Below are 27,226 nucleotides of genomic sequence, written 5' to 3'. Positions count from 1 at the left end.
GGCTCGCCAGCGCGCTGCCCAGGCAAGCGCCCCCAGTCCCTCCGCCCCCGGGGAGACGTTTGAGCCTGCCGGTCTTTCCCCGGGAAGTGAGGGCAAAAGGCAACAGCGGGCTGGAATTTATACAGGCAGAGTTGCAGACACCTAAAATGACGCAATCTCTGCGCAAGCTGGGGAGGGGCTCCGCGAGGACCTCGTCCTGGAGAGATCGCCTGGGAAGCGGAAGCTGTAGGTAAAGTGGCGGCTGACGGCGACGGTGATTTAGGTGAGCGCTTCTCCTGTGTTCACTAGTACCTTGGTAACGGTTAGGGCCAGGAATCGGAGGTCTGCACTGACCCAAAGGCGGTGTGAGCGGCTGGTCTGGGACGGGTGCGGGCCTCTGGAGCGGGAGGTCATAGTGGGTTCCTGAGAAGAGGCGGCGCCTGGTTCGTTCTGCCCAGGGAATGGGAGATTTGGGGGTTCTCTTATTTCTAGGCTCCCCCTCCTCCCACTGTTTCCTCTCCCGAAAACGTTTTCTGTCTAAATGATGTTTGTTCTTGTAAGCCCGGTCCTCTCTATGAGCCTTTCCTACAGTCCCGACTGTAATGTTTTCCCTCCCTAGCTCCGAATGCCTTTCCACTCCCTTTTTCCGAGTGCTACCACCTCTTATACCGCCCGACACCCCTTGATCCCGTTGCCTTCTACCTGTTATCTACCTTGGGTTTTTCTGACCTCCAGATAGGCCAGGGCTCTCGAATTTCCCTGGGTCATAGCAAATTGGTGTCCTGTGTCTTTGTTCTCCTAGCCGGTGCGCGCTCTGGCAGGGTCTAGATTCTGACCATCTCTAGCGTCAGAGCAGGGGAGAGACGTGCAANGGGGGTGTGAACATTGTAAACAGTCAGGCACCCGACAGAAGACACGGACTGATTGAGTTTCTGGGACAGGAGTCTGCTGTGCTTCACAGTAGGAAGTAATTAACCTAAATTCTCTTTGCCACCTAGAAATGCTGTGTCGTTTGAAAAATGCCATTATTTAGATGTGGACTGGCCAGTTGTATGGGCTTTATATAACTTGCCTTTATGTAATACTTTATTGGGCTTTAAAGACTCTTTGGGGGTGCCTGGATGGCTCAGCTAGTTGAGTGTATGGCTCAGGTCATGATCCCAGGGTCAGAGGATGGAGCCTGTGCTGGGCTCCATACTGAGCATGGAGCCTGTTTAAGATTCTCTCTTTCTCCCTCTCTGCCCTGCTTGTGTGCTCTCTCTCTTTAAAAACAAAACAAAAAAATTTCTTTGGCAATCAAGCTAATTCAGTGCCCTCATTTTACAGATAAGACTGAAGACCAGAAAGGGAATGTGTCTTCCCCCAAAGTCACAGAATTGGTAGAGCTGGACAAGAACCTAAGTTTATAACTGAAGACACCAGAGATCTTTCTGTTACACTCTTGGGAAGCAAACCCTGAGGTACTTTGGCTTTACACCATCTTTTTTCCTTTTTAAACGCTTATTCTCTCCTCTCTCCCCACCATAATTCTTCCCACAACATGTTGTAATTGTCTTCTCACTTTCCATCTCCTTGCTAGAATGTCACCTTCTCAATGACAGAAATTGTGTCTTACTCTTTGTTCTATGTTTCCAGTATCCAATACAGGGCCAGGCTCATAGGTGATGTTAATGATAACAGCAAAAAGTCTATTAAACACATTTAATGTAGGCATGTGCATATAACTACAATTAAATCTTCACAATGGCTCTGTAGGTAGATTATGTTATCAGTGTTGTGGAGATGAGGAAACGGAAGTGAACGTACACCAGAATGGTGGCTAGTGAAGGCCTTTGGGGATCTCAGGTTCAGAAACCACTCCGTTTAATTTTCCCCCCTAGATCTTTGCAAATTATCTTGTGGGAAACATGCCTAAAGTCAAAAGAAGCCGGAAAGCTCCCCCAGATGGTTGGGAGTTGATCGAGCCAACACTGGATGAATTAGACCAAAAGATGAGAGAAGGTGAGTAGGAGAGTTTCTGACGGGGTGAAACTGGGTGTCTAAGGGTCACAGGCTTAAATGCAAGTAAGAGTGGGAAGAGACAGGCAGCGCCACTCTGGCCTCCTGACACTGATCTGTTTTGTTTGTTTATTAACTCAAGAATGTTCTAAGTCCTGGAAAGTAGGATGGCACTGATGAAAAGGTCCTCAAAGACATTTTGGGGCCAATTAGATATGAAAGCTTTAGAGAATAAAGATCGAATAGTGGACCTATAATTAGTTACTATTTTGATTGGGTACATATTTAGAATTTTACAAAATATGTTTACTTGGAAAATCCTGTCCTTTTTCATTTTCACATTTTCTGACACAAGTTTATTATTTTTTTTAATAAAAATGTTAGGTCTCTGACCGTTTTCATCATCGCTTTGTTTTTGCATTATACGCTAGTTTTTTTAAATGTACATTCCCCAAAAATGTTGATGATCCCGAACTTTGAATCATGTAGTGTGATTTTAGAAAATTTATCTGAAGCCATGAGCCTTACGTGATCACAGTGTAATCACTTACTGAATTGCTTTTTAAAGCAGCCCTTTCTTTAAAGCTTTTTGGTAACTACCTAACCCTTGTTATTATGAGGTCATACCTCCAGCAATAATTCTCAAATCATTGTTAAGTCACTTTGCCTCTTTTTCCCAAAACTGATTGTATCAGGTAATCTCTGTTAAATACCTAGAACTTCCAGTAATCAAGGTCATTTTTGGCTGAGAGATTTCTTCACCAAACTGATCTCTATTAAAAATAAAGGAATTTGGGGAGTGCTATAATAAAATATTTTGTGAGTACTTGAAAATTATCTTCAAAAGAAATATTCTCTCTTCCATTTTTATTTAATCATAGAGGCCTTCAGCACATCTTTGCTTTTGCATTTGTGATAAACTCACAGGTTTAAGACCTGTTTCATGTTGTTCTTCCTTCCATTATGAAGAAAACAGTGGATGGTGGGTGGCACCAGCCTTGAGTTTTGGGAACAATAGGAAACTGAGGAGGTGGCAGACTGGATGGGCAGCTGGGAGCCACTGTTCACCCAAAGCCCATTTTACCATGTGGGATCCAGGCTCAGTTTTGCCAAATTTTCTGAAAAAAAATTTTTTCCCCAAGAGAAGCCAGAAATCCAGCTGTTTTATGTAAACTGTTCTCTCTCTCTTTTTTTTTTTTTTCCAAGTTTACTTTGAAAGAGAATGAGCGGGGGGTGGGGGTGGGGCAGAAAGAGAGAATCCCAAGTAAGCTCTGTATGACAGTGCAGAGCTGATGCAGGGCTCGATCTCACAAATCATGACATCATGACCTGAGCTGAGACCAAGAGTCAGACCAGACGCTTGATGGACTGAGCCACCCAGGTGCCCTTACGTGAACTCTTCTAATTTAAAATTCAAACCTAAAAAAACAAGAATCCAACTCTTGATTTCGGCCCAGGTTATGATCCCAGAGTCATGGGATTGAGCCCCATGTCAGGCTCCGCACTGTATGGAGCCTGCTTAAAATTTTCCCTCTCCCTTTGCCCCTCTTCCCTGTTCACGCTTTCTAAAATTAAAAAGCAATAACAGCAACAAACCCATATGTATTTGTGAAAGGAGCCAAACACAAACTGCCTTCAGGCTGGATGGGGCTGCCGCTTTCTCATTCGTAGCCTCCAGCACAACTTTTGCCTGTGGGATCTGCTGCCACACTCCTAGACATAGAGGACCCTTTGGTGGCTTTTGGCACAGAGGAGTCCAAAGCCAGTTGCATTACCAGGCCTGTCCTGATCTGAAGGCCACTTCTAGGACAACTCACACTTATTGAAGCAGGAGGAAAGTTACTGATTTTTCTTGTAGTTTGTCCCCAGTGTTTGCTAGTTGACACACCTGCCTAGCTCTTTATGTGTCTATTAGGTCATACTCAAGTTATTGTACAGCCGCTGTGCCCTGTAAGTCCCCAGAGAGCCTGATTATAGCAAGTGAGGGGCAGATATGGGGGAAACTATGTGTGGCAGGGGACTAATGTGGGTAACTCAGAAATAAAGGCACTATTTTTGTGGACTAAAACCAGAACTTGTAAATGACTTCTTTTATAAGGACTTCAAACCAGTTGAAAATCAAGCATAAACACTTGCATAATGAACATGTAGCTTGATTTTTAAATAACATTTCAAAAGAATTGTTGTCGAGGTTTTGAAGCTAACAGGCAGTTGCTTTTGAAGTTTTTGGCATTAGCAAAGTGGCAAAAAGCTAAATCTAGTTTGTGCCATGATGCCCCTACCCCTGGCCTTTCTTCCTGCCCTCATACCGTCCTAGAGGCAGGACTCCACATCAGCCACCAGAAACTGCATTCTACTTTGTGTCAACATCCAGGAATGCGCACATGGTTTTGGGAAAACAGATCCAAATAGGACATTAAAAACGGGAGTGCTGCCGTGATGAGAAGACTGAAAAATGACCCAAGCACAGGGAGGGAGGCTCTGCTTTCAGCTGCAGCCTGGGGAGCGCGTGCCCTTCCCTCAGTGGCTTATCCAGATACATGGCTTTCCACACTCTACCTGGATGACCACGTCTTCTCCAGCTGTGGCTCAAAACTAGACTCTATACCAGCTGCCTATGGAGTGGCCCCCTTTGGACATCTCAAACTTAACCATGTCCAGAACTGAACCATTCACCCATCCCAGAGCTGCTTCCGCTCTGAGGCCACAAACCACAGAACCATCCTGGACTCCTTTCATTCTTTTTTCCTATCCCAGCATCCAAGACCTCTGTATTCCTAAGAAGGGGGATAGGATGGAGAGGGAAGGTTGTTACAGATATTGAAGACTTGAGACAGATCAACAAAGTACATCTGCATGTTGTTTCGACCTTAATTTGGACACATGCATTGTCAGTAGGTGTTTTTGAGGCAATGAGTGAAAACTGAACTAAGTGTGGAGACTAATAAGGAGAAGTGTTTAACATGTTAGAGATACATATGTATTTATGAATGTGACACTTGATGGTTTGAGATCACTTTAAAATACTCCAGTTTCTCACCTCCAGAAGTGGGGAGAACCAGATAAAATAAAAGTAGCTGAATGTTAGGAATGTTTGAATCTGTGTGATAGGTACCTGGGAGTCCAATATGCTGTTTTGTGTATATTTTAAATTCTCCATAGTGCAACGTTAGAAAATCCATGAGTCTAAAGCTTGATTTCTTTTAAATCCCACCATGTTGCCCAAGATAACCTCACCTGGATTACTATGGTAGCGTCCTACTTCTCTCCCTACAGTCTTCTTCACAGAGCAGCCAGGGTGAGGGTTTTAAGTTGTCAGATCACAGTCTGCCCAGGACCCTCCAGTGGCTCACCTCCCCATCAGAGCAAACTCAGAGCCCTGGGGCACCTGGGTAGCTCAGCTGGTTAAGCTTCCTACTTCAGCTCAGATCATGATCTCGCAGTTCATGGGTTCCAGCCCTACGTCAGGCCATGTGCTGACAGTTCGGAGCCTGAAACCTGCTTCAGATTCTGTGTCTCCCCTTCTCTCTCTGCCCCTCCCCGGCTTACACTCTGTCTCTCTTGGTCTCTCAAAAATAAATCAATGTTTAAAAAAAAAGTCCTTCTGTGGCCTTCCAGGTCAAACACTGTCTTGCTGTAACCCCCTCCTTAGCTCCATCCCTTCTCTCTCCCTTACCTGCTGCCCCCCAACTGCTGTTCCTGAATCCCTAAGTAGTCCTGCCTCAGGGCCTTTGCATTTCTGTTTGCTCTGCCTTATGAGTATGTTTGCCCCTCCCCCTTTATTTAAAAAAATTTTATTGACATTTGTTTTTGAGAGAGTAAGTGAGCAAGCATGACCAGGGGAGGAGCAGAGAGAGGGAGACAGAGGATCCAAAGCAGGCTCCACACTATGAGCGCAGAGCCTGACATGGGGCTTGAACCCATGAACCATGAGATCAAAACCTGAGCTAAAATCAAAAGCTGGCCCCTTAAGCAACTCAACCACCCAGGTGCCCCACCCCCTCCCCCCTTTTAAAATGAGACCTAATTGATATAAAACATTTGTGTTTTAGATGTACTTGATTTGTGTATATGAAAAGATTAACTCAAGAACATCCAATCCTTACAAGCATACCGTACAGTATTATAAATTATAGTCCCCACGCTGTGCCTTACATCCCCAGGACCTGTCTTCTAACTGGAAGCTTGTACCTATGATCCCCTTCACCAGTTTCACCCAGTCTCCAGCCCACCCCTTGTTTCTTAAGGTCTCCGATCAGATGTCCCTCTTGTGCCTNCCCCCCCCCCCCCTTTCCCCACTTGCCATCCCCTTCTGTGTTCTCTTCTTTCTGGCCTCTACCACTTACCACCAGGTGCTGACCTGCTTCCCTCCTCAGAACGGGGCTCCAGACCTGCTCTGTCTGCCCCACTGCCGTGTCTCCAGCGCTAGATCAGGGCCTCGGCTGTAGCAGGCACACGGTGCACACTACTCAGGCCTCAACACCTGCCTTTTGCTTGGATCACAGAATCCTGTTCACAGAGCTGAATTCTACAATCTAAGTCATAGAATTTCTCCAAAGTTGGAGACATGGAGGTACATTTTTCTTGACCACTCCTCCCCTTTCTCCATTCTCTAAAAACTGAGTCGACATGGGAAAGATCAACTTGCAACTGCTAAGAGAAAGAATTGCCACTTCAATCATGTTTAAATCACATAGCTCATTTTTTATCTTTTTAAGAATAACAGCTCTATTGAGACAAGTTATATTCTGTAAAATTTGCCCTTTTGAAGTATTCAGTTAAGGGGTGTTCGGTATATTCAGAGTCAAGCAACCATTACCTCCAAAAGAAACCCTGCACCTTTTAGTAGTGCCCCCCTCCCCCCATCTCTCCCAACTCTCCCAGTCTGAGGCAACCACTAACCTATTTTCTATCTCTCCAGACAGTCATCCAGTAGGTGGGCTTTGGGTATGAGTTTTTTTCACTTGTTTTCAGGTTTTATCCATGTTGTAGCAAGTCCATACTGGATTTGTTTTTTATGGCTGAATGATATTCTGATAGTCTGTCCTGTAGGTGGGTTACATTTTGTGTATTTGTTCATCAGCTGATGGAGGCTGGGTTGTTTCTACTTTTTGGCTATTATGAATAATGCTGCTTGAACATTCATAGAGGAGTTTCATGTGCATGTGTGTTTTCAGTTCTCTTGGGTATATACCTAGCAGGGAACTGCTAGGGCACATGGTAACTGTTTAACTCCCAGAGGAAGTGCCAGACTTCCTAGAGAGGCTAGGCTACACCATGTTACATTTCCACTAGCAGCCTATGATCCAGTTTTTCCACATCCTCAACACCTGTTGTCTTTTTGATGATAGCAAACCTAGAGGGTATGAGTAAGATTTATTCTTTATCCCTTTATCCTTAGTTATTTAAAAAACAAAAGTGTCCTGTGATTGAACGCTGCCTGCCACAACAAAACAAACACACCCCTTTTTCTCCCCAGCTGAAACAGAACCTCATGAGGGAAAAAGGAAAGTGGAATCTCTGTGGCCCATCTTCAGGATCCACCACCAGAAAACCCGCTATATTTTTGATCTCTTTTATAAGCGGAAAGCCATAAGCAGAGGTAATTGGCTAAATTCTCTTGGCCTGGACAACTTGAGTAGCTCTCAGATTTGTTTAATGGTTCTTATTCTTCTAGCCTCAGCAAATGTCATTTTTCTTATCACTAAAAAAGGCGTGCGGAGAGCCAATGTTAGCTAAATAGTCTTTTTAAGGAAGAGTGGTGATGGGTTGGGGCAGCTTTGTTATACTGTGGTCTGATGCCCTTTCCCCATCTTCTGGGCAGAACTATATGAATATTGTATTAAAGAAGGCTACGCAGATAAAAACCTGATCGCAAAATGGAAAAAGCAGGGGTATGAGAATTTATGCTGCCTGCGGTGCATTCAGACACGGGACACCAATTTTGGGACGAACTGCATTTGCCGGGTCCCCAAAAGCAAGCTGGAAGTGGTAAGTAAGGTCTCCGCCCTGTAACATCTGATGATCAAGTTTGAGGTTCCCTTTCCAGTTCAGAAGTCTGCCCTGGATGGTGCCAGGGGAGTTTACACTGTTTTGTTGGGCTGGAATGTAGTCCTATTGCTGGATGGACTGCTGGCCATTCACCAGGGAGGAAATCCCTCTCTGGGAACCCACACCCAGCAGTTTGGCAGCAATGGCATGTTAGGCCTGGGAATCAGTCTCAACTCCACCCTTGGGCAAGTTACCTAAGTCCTTCCTCATATATGACCTGGGGGTGGGGAGGCTGAGTCAGGGAAGCACGGGCCAGGAAGCAGACATCCCTATCTTCCCCTTCTGGTGCTCACACTTAAGGTACCCTTTTATCCAGGCCCCCTTTTCTTCAGAATTATGCTGTATTTCTTCTGTCAGAACTTTGTTCTCAAACTAGACTGGGGAGCTCCGGATTGATGCTGGGTATGCAGTAGCTGAGCCCACAGCGTCACCCTCTCTGAACTGGAGCTAGAGAAGGAAGCAGACAGTTACTGTGACGTTAGCTTTAGTGGCCTTTGAGTGCAGCACCCTCAGCTGCTCATTGTGGGCCCAGCCTGGTGGCCATCCTGGATTGCCCACCTCCCAGCTGGCCACCTGTCACACAGGTGCCTCATCACAGGGTCCCTCTATGCTGCAGAATAGTTGCAGTTTATAGAGCTTTGACTCCGCGCCAAGGGCTCAGCAGGTAGCTCTATCTCTCTGAATCACTTGGAAGGTCAAAGAGCAGTGGGCATTGAATGAGGGCTGCCTCCCCGAAGGAAGAATCCAGGTGTGGATTTTCTGGTAAGGGCAGGGAGAGGTGGTGAAGTGGCAGAAGCCTCCCCTCAGAGCCCCAGCATTCTTTGGTGGCAGTGGGTCAGGGGTGTTGCCCCAGTCCTGTGGCCAGGAGAGAGCTTGCTTTAACTTCAGTTGGGTTTTACCTCCTGATCTTATTTGCTTAGGTAAGGGTCTTGCTCCTCCAAATAAGAGGAAAAAGGAAAATCAACACAAATCATTGCTCTAGGGCATTCTGTTTGTTGGGCAGGCCCCCAGCCAGACATTGGGGCCCACCTGCCTGGCCCAGGGGACAGGACTCTTCTGCTGCCATACAGACTCAGGCATATATCCTCTTCCTCGGTGCCGCCACTAGTTCCCCAGCCTGGGGCCCCCTGGCACTGAGCCCCCTGAGTAGTCCACAGACCAACGTCCAGCTCATTGCATATCATACTCATTTCACAGAATAACAAGAATTGTTCACAGCTTTTTTTACCTTTTTTGGGGGGGGCACAAGTGTGTCACATAGAATTTGCATAAATTAAGTGCACAGAAGTGTAGCTTCAGCGTCCACAGCAGCTGCTTCTGTCTGTCACGGAGGCCCTTCTGAGGAGTGTCCCATAGACTGAATGTCCCACCACCCTTTTTGGCGGGAGGACTGCTGTGCGTGCAGGGAGAGGTGCCATGTGGTGGAAGTGGTGTCTCAGCTTTCCTCTGTTGCAGGGCCGGATCATCGAGTGCACGCACTGCGGCTGCCGAGGCTGCTCTGGCTGAGGCCCTCGGGCCCTAACCTCTCTTCACCCTGAACCTTGGACTTCACAGGTTTCTGCCTGTCACATCATGTCCTCTCCTGGGAGCAGCTCTTCCCACAGAGCGGTGCTCCAGGCCCGAGTGGGAGCATGGTCTCTACACATTAAGGCTTTGGTGTTTATTAGCTATGATTTGTAGAAATAAAACTTTTAAACCTTTTGGGCCCTGCATTTGTTCTCCCAGAGAGCCAGCCATCTGTAGATGGCTCACCAGTGGGTGAGCACCAGGCCCTCGGGACCTGTCACCCTTGGGTACTCAGTCCTCACTCCATCTCATAGGTGCTGTGTGACTCTGAACCAGTTCACTTTCCCCATCAGTGATGGGGATGATAACCTCCCAGGCCAGGATGACCTGAGATGGCGTGCCAAGCTGCTCTTGGACCTGCCATGGTCTTGTCAGGCCCTGGGCCTAGTGTGTCCCCAGACCAATGCCTGCAGAATGCTGCAGCTCTTCCTCTGGGTCCTCACGCTGGAGGCCACAGGAACACATTTGCGAGATGGCTACGGAAAGTATCCCAGGGCTTCCACAGAGCCCTGTAAACACCATACACTCTGTTCAGCTCTGCCAGAGGTCCCCGGAGCCTCCCTTCACCTGCCTTCAAGGCCTCCATGCATGTCAGCCTCAGCGATGGCGTCTTGGTCCCCCTTCGGCTTGGTCCGGAACTGCTGCCATGGGTGGGGGGTTTCCTCTGCTGGCATCACTTTCAGCCATTGCTTATAATAAGCTCGGAAGCCATCAATCTTCTCCAAGTAGGTATTTTTCTCTTTGTACTATAAACGGAAAAGCATGGGGTTCAGAGGAGCCCTTAGTCACTGCCTGCTACTGTAGCTAATCAATCCCAAACCATGGCAGCTGGCTCAGACCTCAGGGAAGCTATTCTTGCTCCTAGGTGGTTAAAGGGAGAGGGCAAAAGAGCTGTTCAGTACCTTAGCAGCTTACTATAGAGAAACAAAGCTTCAGTGGAGTAGACCAGACTCCCTCTGCTAATGGTCCTTCGAAATACAAGCCGCCTTGCTACACCAGGGATGTCACCCCAGCCCCCCAAGCTAGAATCCCTGGGTGCCGCTAACTCTGCCTCCACAGCGTGAATGCCTTCCTCCATTCTCGGTGCTGCTGCAGTGGTCTCTGGAGAGGCAGGAAGCAAAAGAGCAAATGGCGTGAACCTGGCAGATCCTAAAGGAAAGCTGGTAGAGGAATACATAGAAAAAAATAGACAAAAAATGTCCAAGTTGAAGACTGTTACCACATGACAACAGTCTGATTTAAAAGATTCAACTATTCTAAACTCTGTGTACCTCATACATCCTGAAAGTACATAAAACAAAAAGATGACAACCTCAAATGGAAATACATCATCGTCGTAAGGGTCTTAAGGGTATACGAATGTGATTTGAATCCAAAAAGCTTTGAGGCTCTGGTAGCCTGGTGACCTGACTGAACCTGAAAAGACCCCGAGGCCCTACACCACAGAGTAAAGAGATCCACAAACCAGAAGATACTGCAATGTGGAACCAACAAAAGATTGGTATCCAGAATAAAGAACTCTGAAGAACCAATGAGAAGACAACCAACAGTTCAAAGAGGCTCTGCTATGCCCTCTGCTGGGCACTCTCTCTACTGCCGTCTCATGAATTACTGGGCCTTCAAAATGACATTCCAGCATTGGACCTGCACAGCTGTCCCTGACCCCATCCTTGGTGTGTCCTTGCCAAGTCCCTACCCTCTGGGATTGTGCTCCTCCAGGCCACAGCTGCTCTGGAATCAACACAGGGTCTGGCTCTGTAGACCTAAAATTTAACCCCCCACCCCCGCCTTCAAAACAATAGGGAGAGAAGTGGCCAGTACAAAGCAGATCCTCTCACAGCCCTGCTGCCGTCTGAGTCACTTGACAAACAGACTGTTAGGCAGCAGGCACTGGGCAGCCCGCGGAGCTAGGCAGTCTCCAGCTCTAGGGGCTTATAGTTTTACAAAGGTGAAAGTCACATGTGTACGTGTAATTCCAGGTTGTAAAGCATAGCAAAAAGGAACAGTACTGTGCATGATGGGGAGGGGCAGCCCTGAGAAAGTCATTCAAGCTGAGACCCACAGGATGAGGAACCAGTTGTGGGAAAAAGCCTATTCAAGGCAGAGGGAATACAAAAACCCTGAGGCAGGAAAAGAGGCCAGTGGGACTGACCGTGAATACAGGGAAGAGCGGTCTGAGATTAAATGTGCCACAGGGACAGGGACTCACGGGCTGTGGTTTGAAAAATTGGGGAGTGGGGCACCTGGGTGGCTCAGCCAGTTAAGCATCCGACTTTGGCTCAGGTCATGATCTCACAGTTCGTGGGTTCGAGCCCCGCGTCGGGCTCTGTGCTGACAGCTCAGAGCCTGGAGCCTGTTTCAGATTCTGTGTCTCCCTCTCTCTCTGACCCTCCCCTGCTCACGCTGTCTCTCTCAGAAATAAATAAAACATTTTAAAATAATAATTTTTAAAAAAGAATTTGGGATTTCTAAGGGAAGCCACTGACAGTTTAAAGCAATGGAATCCCACCACTGAAAGGCCGGCCCCAGGGAGGACAGGCGAGCGGGAACTTGGCACACACCCGATCAAAGCTGGGGGGGTACTGGGCTGCAAACTCCAGCTGGCGGATGACCACCTCATTCACTGGGACTCTGTTCCGCCTCATGTCCTTCAGGATGTCAATGAGATAGGTGTAGTCCAGCCTCTTGAGGGCGGCGTTGATGAGGGTGCTATAGATGTGGGTGTTGGGGGTCATCTGGGATTTCTGGAACATCACAGACATATAATCAGCAAGGAGATGGCCACTGTTGGGACAAAGCAGCCCACTGTGCGTATCAGGCTGGGGGCTTACCCTGCCGTTCAGGCCTGCTCTGCAGACCAGCAACCAGGCCAAGAAGGGCAGAACCCTGCAGCAACGATGGGCCATCCTCCCTGCTCCAAGAAGAAAGTGTGTGCCTTGCATGGCAGGCCCAGCCCACCAAGCTGGGGACCCTACCCTCTCTCTTAGTCCTGAAGAACTTGCTCAGAGATCAGTGGACTCAGGCAGTGAAATACATGCAGGAGACCACCTCCTCAGCTCTTGGCTATGGGTTTACCGCAACCCCTGCTCTGGTCATACCTTCCATCCCTCCAGAGCCAGGGCCAGTCTCCCCGCAACCTCCCTCAATCTCTCCCACTGCAACCACCTTCACGACTATCACACCCCCTGCTTTCAATGCCAGCTCCTGCAGCACCTACCAGGGTCCGCTTTCTCTCACATTGGGCCGATGACCATTCTACGCTTGAAGCTAGAGCCCCACTCCCCGCCCCCCAGACACAATTTATGCTGTCTTCGTGCAGACTTCGGGGTTCAGGAGGGCCCAGCTTTCTTCCCAAGTACCCGCCCAGACTGAATTCCCAGCACCGTGAGTCCTGCCCAGGCCTGGACCCACTCACCTTCATGTCTGCAAGCAGCTGCAGGCCGTCCCTCGGCCTGTGGCACCCGATGGCCAGGTTACAGAACGTCTTCAGGTTGGGGAGTATCCCCCTCTGTGCCAAGAGTGGCAGCAGCGCCTGTGGGAACAGATGTGGCACTACCGTAAGCTGTCAACCACCAGGTCCAGCGAGAGGCTTCCCGGGTTGAAGCCCGTGGTTGGGTGCCGCAGGCCTCAGGGACACAGCAGTGTTCAGGGGCCTCGCAACCCCCTCTGTAGCCACACTGGATGCTGGTCTCCACTCAGCTCGCAAGCCCTCAGCTCCCGAGTTCAGCTGCTCTGCAAGGACACCCTGCCTTCTCCCCAAACACGAATGGGAACATGAATCCCTGCACCTTCCTGTGTCTCTGCTCCACTGTCGGTCATCCATTCTGGCCATCAGCCTTTAATGTCTAAGGGGGGAGACAATTTGGAAAATAACAGCTGAGGCTCTCCGGGCCAGGGGCTGAGTAAGAAGATGCCCTTGCAGCCTGCCTAGCTCAGGGAGGGGCTGTCATGTTTAGCTTGTCTAGAGGAAGGTGTGCTCTGCACTGTGGGCCTGAAGGCAGAGGTTGTGTCTCTTTCACCTTTGATGCTCACAGGAGCCCTGCTCAGTGATGACAAAAGAGACATGACACAGACACATGGACAAAACTCCATGATGGCTGCCGTGTCCCCATCTGTGAAATGGGGGAAGCCTTGTACGAGCACAGCCTTGCGGTGCAACCAGTGAAGAGAGGAGTGGATGGGAAGCTCGTATAATGGCATGTAACACAGAGGACTGACTCAGTGTGTGCGCGTGTGTGTGTGTGTCAGGGCATGTGGCTGAAGTGTGGGGACCCTAGGGAGCTACCAGCCTCTTAGGCCACATGTCCCATGTGCCCCTCAGTAGCGTGAGGATGTTTGATGTCTGCCTCCACCCACCTGTGAGCTCCTCAACGGGGACGAGGAGAGTGGCTGGCTGGTTCACCATTTGATTGTCAGTTTGCCCAAGCCCAGGCCCAGGCCCCAAACAGAGGCACCAGGCAGTCTGCCCACCTACTGCAGAAACAGATGACACCCCTTGCAGGCGAGCCAGGTCCTGCAGTCAGAAGGTCAGGGGAGGGAAGGGGAAGGAGGGACCCCAGCCTTGAACCTGGTGCCTGCCTCTATGCCCCTCACCTTCGCCCCCTCCAGATCTCCAAGCTTGCTCTTCTTCCTCATCAGCGTATTGAAGAACGTCACGTCTGCCTCCACCTGGTGCACGTCCAGGACGGTCAGCAGTGAAGACTCCGCGGGACTCCCGGGCTCCACCACCTCAGCAAGCAGCGTGAGGGTTTTGATGTTGGGCCGGAGCCCATGCTCTGCCATCTTGCCGAGGAAGCCCTCCAGGCCCCCCATCAAGGCCAGTCTGTCAGCTGGGGTGGTCACGGTCCCAAAAGAGACCACAGCTGGGGAGACTGCTCCCAAGGTCAGGAGGTTGGTCTCCAGCCCCCGGGGAGAAGGCTCTGGGGCCAAAGAAGTGAGGGCCATCATGCCGTCGGGCTCTGTCTTGGTTTCTACCTCGGGCTGGGCCTTGCTGGGGCCTCTGGCTTCCTGAGGCTCTGGAGGGCCCTCAAGCACCTGAGAAGGTTCCAGAAACAGCTGCCTCTCCAAGGCCTCCACATCCAGTCTGACTGACATGCCATCGCCCACCCGGGCCCGGGCTCTCCTCCTTGCCCGAAACCCACCTGCCAGGGGCTGGAGCGGGACTGTCTCCTCCCTGGGCCTCAGGAGCAGTGCCGAGGCCACCTCCGGGTCCCCCAGGCCGCAGTCTCGAGCTACCCCCAGGAGCAGGTTGTAGCCATGCTGGCTCGGCTGAAGCCCCAGACTCAGCATCTGCCTCCACACCTACCGGGGAAAGACAAGCTTGGCTCCGTGCTCCTTCTCAGAAGAGCCTTCGGCAGAGCTGGCACAGGGAGTCAACAACTATTTGGCAAATGCAAAGGGCACAGGAAGGAGCTGGAGAGTATCTCTGCCAACGCCAGGTTCTAGACAACTGAGAATCCTCAGGATCTGAGGACTCTCTGGAAGACTTCACAGGGGCGCTACCCCTGTCCTCCCTCTAGCTCACCCCAAAACTATTCTCACAATTTCAGCTCTCTGCCCTCTCCCAAGGCCCCTGTACCAAGAACAGACTTTGCCCTGGGTCTCTGCCTGCATTCTCTGTACTCCTCTGTCCCCGTCCTGAGGAGGGACAATCAGAGAGCTAGCTCCTGGAAGAGTCTAGAATGACTTAAGAACTGCAACAGCTAAGCTGTAGTTCCTGGGTGCTCACTGTGTGCCCTGCCCTGTGCAGCCTTCTCACACTTCCTGGAAAGCAGGCACAGCGGAGGGGACTCAGGCAGGAAGAGCGCCTCACAAGCTGGCAGCCCTGTTTCTTCTTGAGATCTTGAGATCATTTTTATCCCACAGCACAGTGCCTCGCACACTCGGTGTGTTCTCCACAAAGGACTGCCCTGATCATGTCTGGATCACTCTGACACCAAGACCACGCCGTTTCTAAGATGCCATGAGATGCCACACAAGGCTCACTGGTCTCACTGCCTTTGTCTGTGGGCTCAAAAGGAGGCCACCTTCAGTAGGATGAGAGCTCACATCCAACTTCCTATCCTTGTCAGGGATAAGAGTGCAAACAAGGTAGGGGCTGGTCAGGCCCAGGTGGGTGCAGCTTGCAAGAGGTCTGCTGCCCATCAGACAGGGTTTTAAGGAGAACAAGGATCTCAGCAGGTACCCCTATGGGGAACGCTGACAGAACTGAAGTTCAGCAAGGATTTGGGCTCCATGAGGCAGACGGACGTCGGTTCAAATCCCAGGTCTGTTTAAGTAACTTAAGCAAGTTATTTAACTTCTATGGGCCTCAGTTTCTTTGTCTGTAAAATGGGGCTATTGGTGCCTAGCTTGAGCAGTTTAATAATTGGTGCAAAACACAAACCAGCTATTAGCATTATAAACTATTTCTAACTAGAACAGATCTAGAACAAGGAAGGGAGGAACAAGATCTTGGCTGATTTTCACATAAAGCTACTGCTCCCAGGGAGTCTGCAGAGAGAAGACAAGCATTGGGTCCAGGGCTGTCCCAGGTCACTGGGGCTCACATTCTATGTGGATCAACCAGCTGGGAATCTTCTTGAAACGCTGATCTAGACACAGTAGGCCCAGGTGGGGCTGAGACCCTGCTCTTCTGACAAGTTCCCAGGTGAGGCTAATGCTGCCGGTCTCTAGGCCCCACCTTAGAGGGCTCTAGGTAAGCTCTGGGTCCTCCCTACCTGTGGGAAGCTAAGAAAGCAGCTGTGGTACCATTCCTAAAACCACCACCCCACTTGATTGGGGGCGGGGGGGCTCTCTTGGGGGACCTGAGGTGGAATCAGAGCAGTGTGTCTCAACTTTGATGTCCATGAGAATCTCTCAGGATTAAATGCAGACCCCTGCGTCTCACCTGCAGAGATACTGAGTGAGGGCCTGAGGGAGGTTGGCTAAACAAGCACTGTGGGTAAGTGTGCTCTGGGCATTCAGAGACCATGAGCATAGCCAATCTAAGCTAGCTGCACAGAAGGCCACTCAGCACAGTGGGAGAGGGCTGGCTATGCCCTCACGTGGGGGTCAGCCACACCGCATCTGGGAGCCTCCTCTCCCTGCCATCTATAAAACAGTGGGGAGCCATGTGCTTTGCAAAGGCCAAAATATTAGAAATATAAAAACACCCAGCACAGGGCCATCACAGCTGCTCAAATGCATACATCATCATCTACACGTGACACAGGTGCACAGTGGGAAGGAAGGAAGACAGAGCCAGGAGAGACACACCTGCAGGGCATATCGAAAACCCGTCTTCTTGTCCTGGAAGCAGCCCATGAGCAAGAAGCTGAAGGTCCTCTCGGTGACTGCATGCCCTTTCTGGACGATCTCCTGGGGGAGGGAATGGAGGTCACACTGAGAAGCTGTGGCAGAGCCCTGTCCCAGGCCCAACGGGGCTGACTCAGGGCAGACGCTCCTACGGCACCCTGGGCTTTGCATCCTGAAGAGGTGGGACCTGAACCTGGCTCTAAGGTGGCTCAGAACAAACTTCTGAGCAGAGTCGTCCAGCTGTCGCCTGCACTCTGTCCTCCTCTCCTTCCAGGCTGCTCTTCCTAGCGGATGCGATCACTTTTATGTGGCCCCTCTGCAAAGACCATCCCAGCAGCCCCTTTTAGCCCCTGTGCTTGAAGCACTGGAATTGCAAAGAACTGGCTTTAAGTCCCAGCTTTGGCACGGGCCTGCTGTGATTGTGGGCAAAGCATTAAGCTCCCTGCCCTCAGCTTCCTCACCTGTAGAGTGAGGTCACAGGCAGGACGTGCCTTTCAGGACCTTTGGAACAACCCCACCAAAAGGTGTGGGGCCTGCACACGGCACGTGCTCGTGGCGCTGGTTACCACTGGCCTCTGCCGGGCCTGTCGGGGTTGGCCAGCCTCCTTGAAATGTTCTTCCGCCGCTCAGCATGTCAGAGTCTCGTCCTCAAGCCTGTCTTCCTCTGTCCCTCTTGTGAGCATGGGTGTTCCCACCCTCCCCGTCTGCTGCCGTTCTCCCATCTCCCCCTCTGTCACCAAGTCTTCCATCTCAGTGAGCTTCTAGTTCATGCTCTCTCTTCTTGGACAATCACTGCTCTCTCTGAACTGGACCCTCTCCCCAACCAGCCAGAGTGACCTGCATTAAATACCAATGCCATCTCTGGACAGGTCAGAGGCCTATCAGCCACACCGCCCTCTTCTGGAAGCTTCAGCTACCAGACTCTCACACAGCACCCTTTAGAGGGATTTGTCACTCAGAGGGAGGTCTCCAGGCTTGAGACCCCATGACCGGCTCAAGGCAGCCAATCCAGAGGCTGGTCAAAGGCTGCTCTGCCATGTGGTACCTGGACAGTCCATCAGGTCCTGGCCTGCGATGCACAGGCGGGACCTCACTAGCGTAGTGAGGAAAAGCGTTGGTCAGCCATGGAATGAGTGAGACAGAACGTAAAAGCAGAGAGCAGGCCAGGCCTGTGGGAAGACAAGACTGCCAAGGGCGTGCCCAGGTTCTCCTGAGGTTTGGTGGCAGCCACCTAGAGCCTTCCCTGCTTCTCATAAACCTTTCTCTGGGTGCTAACTCAGGTTTGTCTCCCTTCACAACCTGAGAGTGCAGAACCACCACCCTGCTCGCGGTCCTCCCCACTTTAACCCCCTCACTATCTCCTTCTCTGGAACTGGGAATAAAAACCCGACAGCTGGGGAATAAAGAGGCTGCAGGCCAAGGCCCTGAGGCATTCGGGCCCCTGCTCAGCACTCCCATGTGCCCACTACCCGCTTCCCTCAAACCCAGCACACTGACATGACAGACTCTGCACCTCCCAGAAACTAGGATTTTTCTTCCCACTGCTCTCTCTAGGCAGGAGGCCTGCCTTACTGGGCGCTGACTCACCCTTGGCGCTATGAAGCCCCGCTCTCCTTCCTCTGCGGCACCACCAAGTCCACACAGGGAGACACAGCACAAGGTGGCACACAGCCCGCCCACACAGGGGTGGGGCCTCTTTATCTGTCCCACAAGGCCTCGGAGTCATGAAGCCACGCCTGACCCCTCCATGAGGGACACAGACAGCCACAGCCTCACACCTGCCACGTGGGACTGGCCCCAAATGGGGGAGAAGGAAAGGGGCACCTTCACCTTGAACACATCCAGGCACATCCTGAGGTCTGCACACATGGCGGCCATCTTCAGCAGTGCATGGTATGTTTTCAAGTTGAGCTGGAAGTTTCTGGCCTGGAGCTGCTGCCGGAGCTTCAGGGCACTCTGCAGAGCAGAGTCCTTCCAGGGGGACTCAGCACAGACGTTGAACAAGGCCGTATATGTGGCATCTGAGGGTTCCAGGTCCCGCTTTTTCATCTGCATTGATGGGAAGAAACTTAAGAGGTGGCTCTGGGGTCAGCTGGACACATAGGTGACAAGCTGCCCTGAGAGAAAGCTAGAGAGGACTCTGCTCCTCCATTAAGCAGGCCCCCTAGCAGGGCCTGTACTAATGTGGGGCTGAGCAACATGCCAGGGCCTATTATCTCCAAAACCCTGACTCGGCCAGAGGGACTCTGAAAGCTGACCCTGCCGTCCAGATGCACCAAAGTCACCTTCCCCGTGGCCGTCGGCCCACTGTGATGCTTTTAGCAGGATCCTCTGGATGCTCCCACCTGCTGGCCGCCTAGGTCACCCCAACTGTTAAGATTCACGGGGTGGATCTGGTCTGGGGAAAGGCAGGAGGGGACGATCAAACCCCTGCTCCAGCGTTTCCTAACTGAGTGGTCACGGGCAAGCTAGTCCTTTGTTGGAAAAACAGAGGTGATTCCATCACCTTGAAAGGCTGCTGCAAGGGCCAGGTAGGAGAGTGACCCCCAGACTAGCAGCACATCTCAGGAGCCCCCACCCTGCAGGGTTGCACACCCGGGGCTGAGGCTGACACTTCACTTATCAAGCCCTCCAGGTGACTGACCAAGCTCAAGTTTGAGAAGCTCCTGGTAAAGCCGAATGCTATTTCTGAGACAAGGGCCATCTGACTGAGGGCAGGTGACAAGCTGCTTGCAGAGCAGTGTAAAGAGCCTTCTTCTTAGAGTCAAGCTGTTTGGGGCTCAAATCCCAGCTCCAGTGCTCTCAAGCAGGGTAACCCTGGACATAGCACTTCATCTTCCTGGGCCTCCATTTCCTCCTCTGAAAAACGAGGATGGTGATCTTGACTTTGAGGATGGATGACATGTGCTCTGTGTGTGGACTCAGATAGATGACAGATGTGTATGGAGACTTACTACAAGCCAGGTACTGGCCACCAATGGTTACCAGGACAGGCACAGCTTGTCTTCATTGAGCTTATCCTCTAAACAGGAAGAATCTTAACAGACAAATAAGTAACCAATGACAGTAATAAGGGCTGTGAAGGACACCCACAGAAAAATGGAAAAGGAAAACTAGTGCAGGTGGGGAGACCTGGCAAACACTATTTCCACCAAGTGACCAAGAAAATACGTCATTTGTGATAGGTCCCGTGACATGAAAAAAGCACTACATCTCTGTGATATTCTTTCCCCAAGCCCATAACCGCAGCCTCATCACAAGACAATACAAACTGAGAGACATTCTATAAAATCCTTGACCAGCACTCCCTAAATCTGTCAATGTCACAAAAAAAAAAAAAAAGGAAACTAAAAAAAAAATCACAAAATGGAGAAGCCAGTATGAGAACCCAGATTGGATACAGGAATATAAAGAGGGTGTCAGTGGAAAAAGTAGTTGAGATCCAAATAAAGTCTGGAGTTTGGTTAAACAGTATTGTGCCAGTAGTGGTTTCTTAGTTTTGACAAATGCACTGTCACTATGTAAGATGTTAATACAGGGATTAGCTGGGTGAGAGGTATTTAGGAATACCCTTTAATGTCTTTGCAGCCTTTTTATAAATCTAAAATTATTCCAAAATAAAAAGTTTATTGAAAAAAAAAAAGCAGCAAATTGATAATGTAAGGTTAAAAAGAGTGAACTGACTTCTCCGAGGTGACATGTGCTAAGTCCCTTGAGGATCCTCCAAGTGTAAGTAAGTGCCTGTCACTGGACTGTTCACCAAGAACCACAATAAACACCCCCTGGCCCCACCTGACCCCCAACTTACACCTGAATGCCTTTGCTGGCTAGCTGATCAGGGAAGCCTCTTGTCTTTCCACACCATGATATTTAATTAGGTTTTTAGAGGACACGTTACTTTATCATTTGTAACCACAACTCTTCACCCTTGCTTCCAGCCAGGGATGACCAGGCCTACAGTAGGACCATCCCAAATGACCAGCCTAGGGCTCTCAAGAAGTCCTGCTGGGAGAAAGGATGCTTCCAGCTTCTGGCTCCAAGAGAGGATGGGGTCACTTATACTAGAGTCTACTATCCTCTTCGGCAAAGCTCTTTCCTGACTCACAAAGAAATAGCTTCCTGGTTCTGTGAGTGATACATACAACACAAGAAGTGGGTCAACATACAGTAAAATCATCTTCCAAGAGGAATAAAAGCACCTTTTTTGGAAGAAAGGTGCGTATGTGCATACAGTGTGGGGAGCAAGGAGGAGAAACAAACTGGGGGTGGGTAGCAGCCGAAAAGGAAGAGGTTGGGTTGGGTGAGGCCTGCTGTGGTCGGAGGACTTCCAAATTCATGTAATCATCCAAGACCACCTCCAATTTACAGATGATGAAACGGAGGCTGGGAAGTTAAATGGTCTGCTCAGGGTGATGCATCAGCAGGTGACATTTCATGATGTGCACCCAGCTCTTTTGACTCTAAATCATGTGCTCCTTTGGAGCCTTGCCTCTCTGGCCCTGTGCCCCAACCCCCCACTCACATCATTGTAGAGCCTGAAGGCCTTCTTCAGGTATCCGGCTCGCCCGCAGCCCCCGATCAGCACCGTGTAGTTGCACTCGAGGGGCTGGAGTCGCTCCTCCTTTAGCATCTGCCTCTCAAACAGGTCCAGGGCTTCAGCCAGCTGGTGAAGAACATGGGAGAGGGCTCAGATCAGCCCCAGAGACCCTCAGCAAAGGGAAGGAGACTGAGACTGAGGGACCCTCCCAGGCATGCCTGGGAGCCACTCACCCACCCTGGGCCATTGCCACCAGCCTCTTGGTCCCTGTGCTCTGCAACAAGGGAGCTTCGTGGTGGCCAGGAAGAAAAGCCCCCTAAACTCCCACCACCTACAAAAGCTCTTGGCCCCCTTGCCATGGCTGCCTTCCCTCCAGGCAGACGTTAAACTCCTTGAAGGTGGGGCCGTGTCTTTGCCTCTCTGTGGGCCTAGAGTGGACCCAGGGCCTCATCCTCAGTAAGTCCTCAGAAAATGTTAATTCTGCAGATCCCGGGATCTGACCTGCCCTTGCTTCCTTGGTGACCCAATCTGCAGGGCCAGTGCCTTCCCCCCTACCCCCCAGTCTAAACCGGATGGGAGACCGGGTTCTGGCCAGTTTCTGGCCAGTTTGGCAAGCACGCTCAGGGCCACTGTGCTGCACAGTCACAGGGGGCCATTCAGAGCAACAGCCTCCTGGGACGGCGCAAGACAGCAGCCCTGAATGACAAGCTTCCTCTGGCTGCAAATCCCCTCGGCCCACAGTCGACTCTATCCTATCCCTACTCCTATACCATCCCCTTTAAATCGTCAATTCACTCCCTTACAACTTAATTATTTTCTTCGTCCATTGGTTCAGCCAGTAATTACTAAACCCTACTATGAACCAGGCAAGGTCTATTTGCTGGGGATACAGCTATGAACAAGAGGAAGGTCCCTCATGGAACACATCTAGTGTGGAAAGACAGACACCAAATGAGATAACTAAGAAAAATACGCACTATGTCAAATGACGATAGGTTTTAAAACAAAAGTAAACCAAGAAATGCCAAAAGAAGGGTATGGGAGATTCAGTTTTAGATATGATAGACAAGCAGGGCCTCAACCAGAAGGTGACAGAACAGCGATCTGAAGAAGGTGAGAGAAGGAACCACATGGCTATCTTAGAACAGTCAGTGTAAAGGCCCTGAGGCAGGAGTCTCAGGGAGTTGGAGAAGCAGAGCCAAGGCCAGGATGGCTATAGGACAGTGAGGAAGGAAGAGATGAGTGGAAAGGTAAGGGGGCTGGAAGGCAGATCTTGCAGGCTTCATAAGCTACTGTGAGAGCTCTGACTTCTCTGTTTCTCAACTTTTCATTATGGGACAAGTTCAAACACGGGCACCTAGGTGGTTCAGTCGGCTAAGCATCCGACTCTTGATTTTGGCTCAGGTTGTGATCTCATGGTTCGTGAGATCGAACCCCATGTGGGGCTCTGTGCCGACAGAGCAGAACCTGCTTGGGATTCTCTCTCTCCCTTTCTCTCTCTGCCCCTCCTTTGCGCTCTCTCTTTCTCTCTCTCTCGGGATAAATAAATAAACACTAAAAAAGAAAAAACAACAGTTCAAACACACACAAAAGTAGAGAATGGTAGAACAATGATGATTAACATTTGGCCAATCTTGTTTCACCCATCCCGTTACTCTCCTTTCCAAACTGAATTTTTTAAAAAACATTTTTTTAAATGTTTTATTTATTTTTGAGAAAGAGATAGAGACAGCATGAGCAGGGGAGGGTCAGAGAGAGAGGGAGTTACAGAATCCGAAGACAGGCTCCAGGCTCTGAGCTAGCTATCAGCACAGAGCCCAACGCGGGGCTTGAACACACGAACCGTGAGATCATGACCTGAACCAAAGTCGGATGCTTAACCAACTATGCCACCCAGGCACTCCTGGAATTTGCTTTAAAAAAATCAGTTTGGAGGGTGCCTGGGTGGCTCAGTCGGTTAAGCTTCCGACTTTGGCTCAGGTCATGATCTCACAGTTCGTGGGTTCGAGCCCCACATCGGGTTCTGTGCTGGCAGCTCAGAGCCTGGAGCCTGTTTCAGATTCTGTCTCCCTTTCTCTCTGCCCCTCCCCCACTCATGCTCTGTCTCTCTGTCTCAAAAATAAATAAACTATAAAAAAATAAAAAATAAAGCAAATCCCAGACATTCCATCATTTCACTCCCAAAATCTTCAACTCAGACCTCTAAGAGATTTTTAAAACATAAATGCAGCATCTTTATCTATACTTAAAAAAATGAACATCAGTGTCCTTGAACAGATTGAGAGTCCTGGAAAGAAAAATAACATATGCTTTCTGCTTTAACAGGGTAGCTCTGCTGCAAGCAGACATGGGAGAAAGAGATGGCACGAGTGGCAGGAAGCCCAGTGACAAGGGTTGTGATAGCTGAGGAGGTGAGGATAAGGCTAGGGGTAGCCCTGAGAGAAGTGTTAGGACTGGCAACATCTTGAAGCTTGAGCTAGTAAGAAAAAGAGAAGGGTTAGGGAGGGCCTAAGGCATCTGGCCTGCATGGGATTGCCATTTAGTGAGGTGAAAGACAGTGCAGGGAAAACAAGGCTGGGAACGAAACCTCTAGGTGAATGTGGGTAAGTGCAAGGGAGATGGTGAGGTAGCTGTATATGCAGACTGGGAAGGCTGGGCGTATGAACATGAGAACTGCAACAAGAGGGGGACCCTGACAGCCAGGGGGTGGAGGGTCACGTGGTACAGCACCCAGGGTGACTGAGGACAGAGAAGAGCCCTGAGCATCCAAATATTTAGAGATGGGGAAGGTAAGGTGGCCCCTCAAGAATACTGAACTACTGAGGAAGTAGACCCAGGAGCGGCAGAATCCAAATGTTCCCTCACCTTGCCTTCTTTGATCAGGTGTTTGCACCGAAAGAAGTACCAGTAAGGAGTGTTTTTCCGGCCCCGCCATGGCTTTGGCTCCAGGTCCCTCTCCTCATCTTCTTCAACACTCTGATCTCTGAGCCGTAGGTTATACAACTGTGCTGTCGATTTTCGGAACATTCTCCTCGAGGAGTATTTGTTGGAGAGGGTCCCAAAGCTCTCTTCCTCTTCCTCCTGAATGGCCATGGGGCCAAGCTGGCTCACATCAGACCTGACGCTGCTCCTGTTCTTCTGGTTCCCCTGGCCAAGGGGCAGCTGAGAGGGGGAGCTGCTACAGGCTTGAGTCAGCCCCACAGCCCTCAGCCACTTAGGCCCCTCCCTGCCTCCTGCCCTCTTGGCTCTGAGAAGGTCAAGGTGCTGAAGGGCACAGAGTCCCACAGGGCGGGGGCCGGAGAAGAGCCGGGCAAATCTCATAAGGTCCATCTCTGGCGTTCCCCTCCAGGGCCTCGCAAGGACAAAAAAAGAATGAAGTCTAATTGGTTTTGTAGTCACAAAAGGCAGAAAGAAGACAGAGAAGTGATTACTAGCAGGAGCCCTAAGATTAGAAAGCCCAGGTTCAGATTTCAGTTTTGCCAAACCACCAAGAGTCCGAGGGCACTCAATGCTCTGGTCTCAGTCTCCTCCCCTGTAAACTGGGGTTAACTACAGCACTGTAGCAATGACCAGATAAGGCCTCAGATACATGGCGTGCAGCACAGTGCTGCCGCAGTAAGCACTTGACAGATTTACACTATTGATATTATCAAGCCATGATCTGAGAAATCTGGCACTGAAGTTAGAGCTGAGGTTGAGTCATGTGGGACTAGGCCCATTACTTGACCTCCCTGTGGCTAGAGATCTTCAGCTGCAAGATGAGGATAATTCAGGGCACTTAGGTGGCTCAGCTGGTGAAGGATCCAACTTCAGCTCAAGTCATGATCTCGCAGTTCACGAGTTCAAGCCCCGTATTGAGTTTGAGATCCACGTCAGGCTTTGTGTTGATAGCTCAGAGCCTGGAGCCTGCTTCCGATTCTCTGTCTCCTTCTCTCTGCCCTCCCCCACTCATGTACTCTCTCTCTCGCTCTCTCTCATAAATAAATAAACATTAAAAAAATTTTTTTTAAAAGATGAGAATAATCCTACTGACCTCACCACAAGGGTAGAAATTAAATGAGATGTTGTTAGCACATTTAATATTTAAAAAATTGTAGCTATTATAGGGGCGCCTGGGTGGCTTAGTCGGTTAAGCGTCCGACTTTCGCTTAGGTCATGATCTCATGGTTCGTGGGTTCGAGCCCCGCGTCGGGCTCTGTGCTGACTGCCAGCTCAGAGCCTGGAGCCTGTTTCAGTCTGTGACTCCCTCTCTCTGACCCTCCCCTGCTCACGCTGTCTCTCTCTCTCCTAGAAATAAATAAAACATTAAAAAAAAAACTGTAGCTATTATAATGTATTATTAGGAAAAACTTGTTAGCATCCTAGGCCTCTACACAGGGAAGTTAACTCAAACATGTCTTTCCTGCAAAATTCGTGGATAAATGGACTAGAGGTATGCTGTCCAATATAGTGGCCACTGGCCACAACATGGCTACTGAACACTTAAAACGTGTCTAGTGTGAATGAAGACATGCTTTAAGTAAAAATTACACGCCAGATTTTAAAGACCGTGTACAAAAGGAGAAGGTAAAATAAAACAATAATCTTTTGACATGATAATTTTGGACATACTAGGCTAAAGAAAATTTAACATGAGTTTCATAATTTTTTTAACTTTATGATAACGCAACTACTTGAAAATTTTAAATCACGTATGTGCTTGCATTGTATTTCTATTGGACAGCGCGAGGCTAGACATTCTGGTCTGCACACTTGAAACTCTTTAATGATAATAATAATAATACCAGAAAAGCCAGCCTGAGAATATTTTAGGATCTGGTCATATTAGAAGGTCACAGTTGGTAAGACCTCAAAAGTGATGGCAGATCGAACAGATCAGTAACTGAGGCTCAGAATGGGGAGTGACTGGCTGGGGGTCCCGTAGCAGTACAGCGGAATATGAAGGTAAGACTGACCAGCTGTGGAACTGAGCTGACTTGCAACCCAGGTCTGAGTAAGATATTGGGCAGCCTCTCTTGACCACCACCCTCGCTGGGTGAGGCCTGCAACTCTAACAGAAATATGACATGAGCACATATGTAATTTTAAATTTTCAAGTAGCCATATTCAATAAAGTGCTTACCTGCATTAAATGAAACACATAGCACTGCAAGAAAAAAACACCCAATGATATCAAAATAGGTATCAAAACGTTTTGAAAACAAACTCCTGCTACACTAGTTTACAAATCCAGGCTATACTAGTTTATATGCTGTTTTTGCAACGCACTAAACAGCAAGATCCTGTCATCCTATCAAAGCAGTGATCGGTGTAAAGGATAGCTTTTAAGTAGTCGCAGATACTCTACCTCTAACCATCGTTTACATTCATCCCCACTGTAAATCACTTTAGGAACACTAAATCAGTTTAGGGCACTGCCAACCCTACTCCGTCCGTCATGAAATGCTCATTTCACACAGAGAAAATTAAAGGTGTCATTTTCTTCCGACCCAAGTTCATTAACCTGCCCCAGCTAATAACCCCTGATTCAGAGACGCGCTGCCGCTGGCCGTCGTCTCTGGGGGACCTGCCCCTCGGCAGACGCTCCCAGGGGCCCTCTGGCCACCCCGACCCCTCCACACAGGCCTTTAGAGCCTCGGTCGCCTCCCTAGAGGTCCCCGGCTCGGGTGACACTCGGTGCCTCTCAGTCCTGTCCCGGCCCAGATACCGGGCTCCAGGCAAGGTCAAATGGGCTCTCACTCTTAAGGTCCGGCCCAGTGAACTCATCCCAGACTTCCAGCCCCGCGTCACCCCCAGTCC

General features: G+C 49.9%; 2 protein-coding genes across 2 annotated transcripts; one reads left to right on the top strand and one right to left on the bottom strand.

Moving 5' to 3' along the window:
• The first annotated feature begins 10 nt into the window (after positions 1 to 10).
• BUD31 (BUD31 spliceosome associated protein) lies at positions 11 to 9,729 on the top strand. The gene is made up of 6 exons (XM_077758709.1): positions 11 to 262; positions 1,306 to 1,439; positions 1,860 to 1,980; positions 7,457 to 7,579; positions 7,802 to 7,968; positions 9,484 to 9,729. The coding sequence occupies exons 3-6, from the start codon at positions 1,887 to 1,889 to the stop codon at positions 9,532 to 9,534; spliced, it is 435 nt and encodes a 144-aa protein (XP_077614835.1). The 5' UTR covers positions 11 to 262; positions 1,306 to 1,439; positions 1,860 to 1,886; the 3' UTR covers positions 9,535 to 9,729.
• PTCD1 (pentatricopeptide repeat domain 1) lies at positions 9,236 to 26,575 on the bottom strand. The gene is made up of 9 exons (XM_077758707.1): positions 26,550 to 26,575; positions 24,293 to 24,779; positions 21,413 to 21,553; positions 18,721 to 18,939; positions 16,852 to 16,953; positions 14,188 to 14,895; positions 13,010 to 13,126; positions 12,156 to 12,338; positions 9,236 to 10,340 (listed from the first exon to the last, which is right to left on the bottom strand). Exons 2-9 carry the CDS (start codon positions 24,755 to 24,757, stop codon positions 10,158 to 10,160), a joined length of 2,118 nt encoding a protein of 705 aa, XP_077614833.1. The 5' UTR covers positions 24,758 to 24,779; positions 26,550 to 26,575; the 3' UTR covers positions 9,236 to 10,157.
• Between the last annotated feature and the right edge of the window lie 651 nt (positions 26,576 to 27,226).

This window comes from Crocuta crocuta, unplaced genomic scaffold (assembly GCF_008692635.1).
Source record: "Crocuta crocuta isolate KB4526 unplaced genomic scaffold, BGI_CrCroc_1.0 scaffold273, whole genome shotgun sequence".
In the NCBI taxonomy this organism is placed as follows: Eukaryota; Metazoa; Chordata; class Mammalia; order Carnivora; family Hyaenidae; genus Crocuta; species Crocuta crocuta.
Note: the sequence above shows the minus strand (reverse complement) of the source record. Positions and strands in the feature narration are given on the sequence as shown.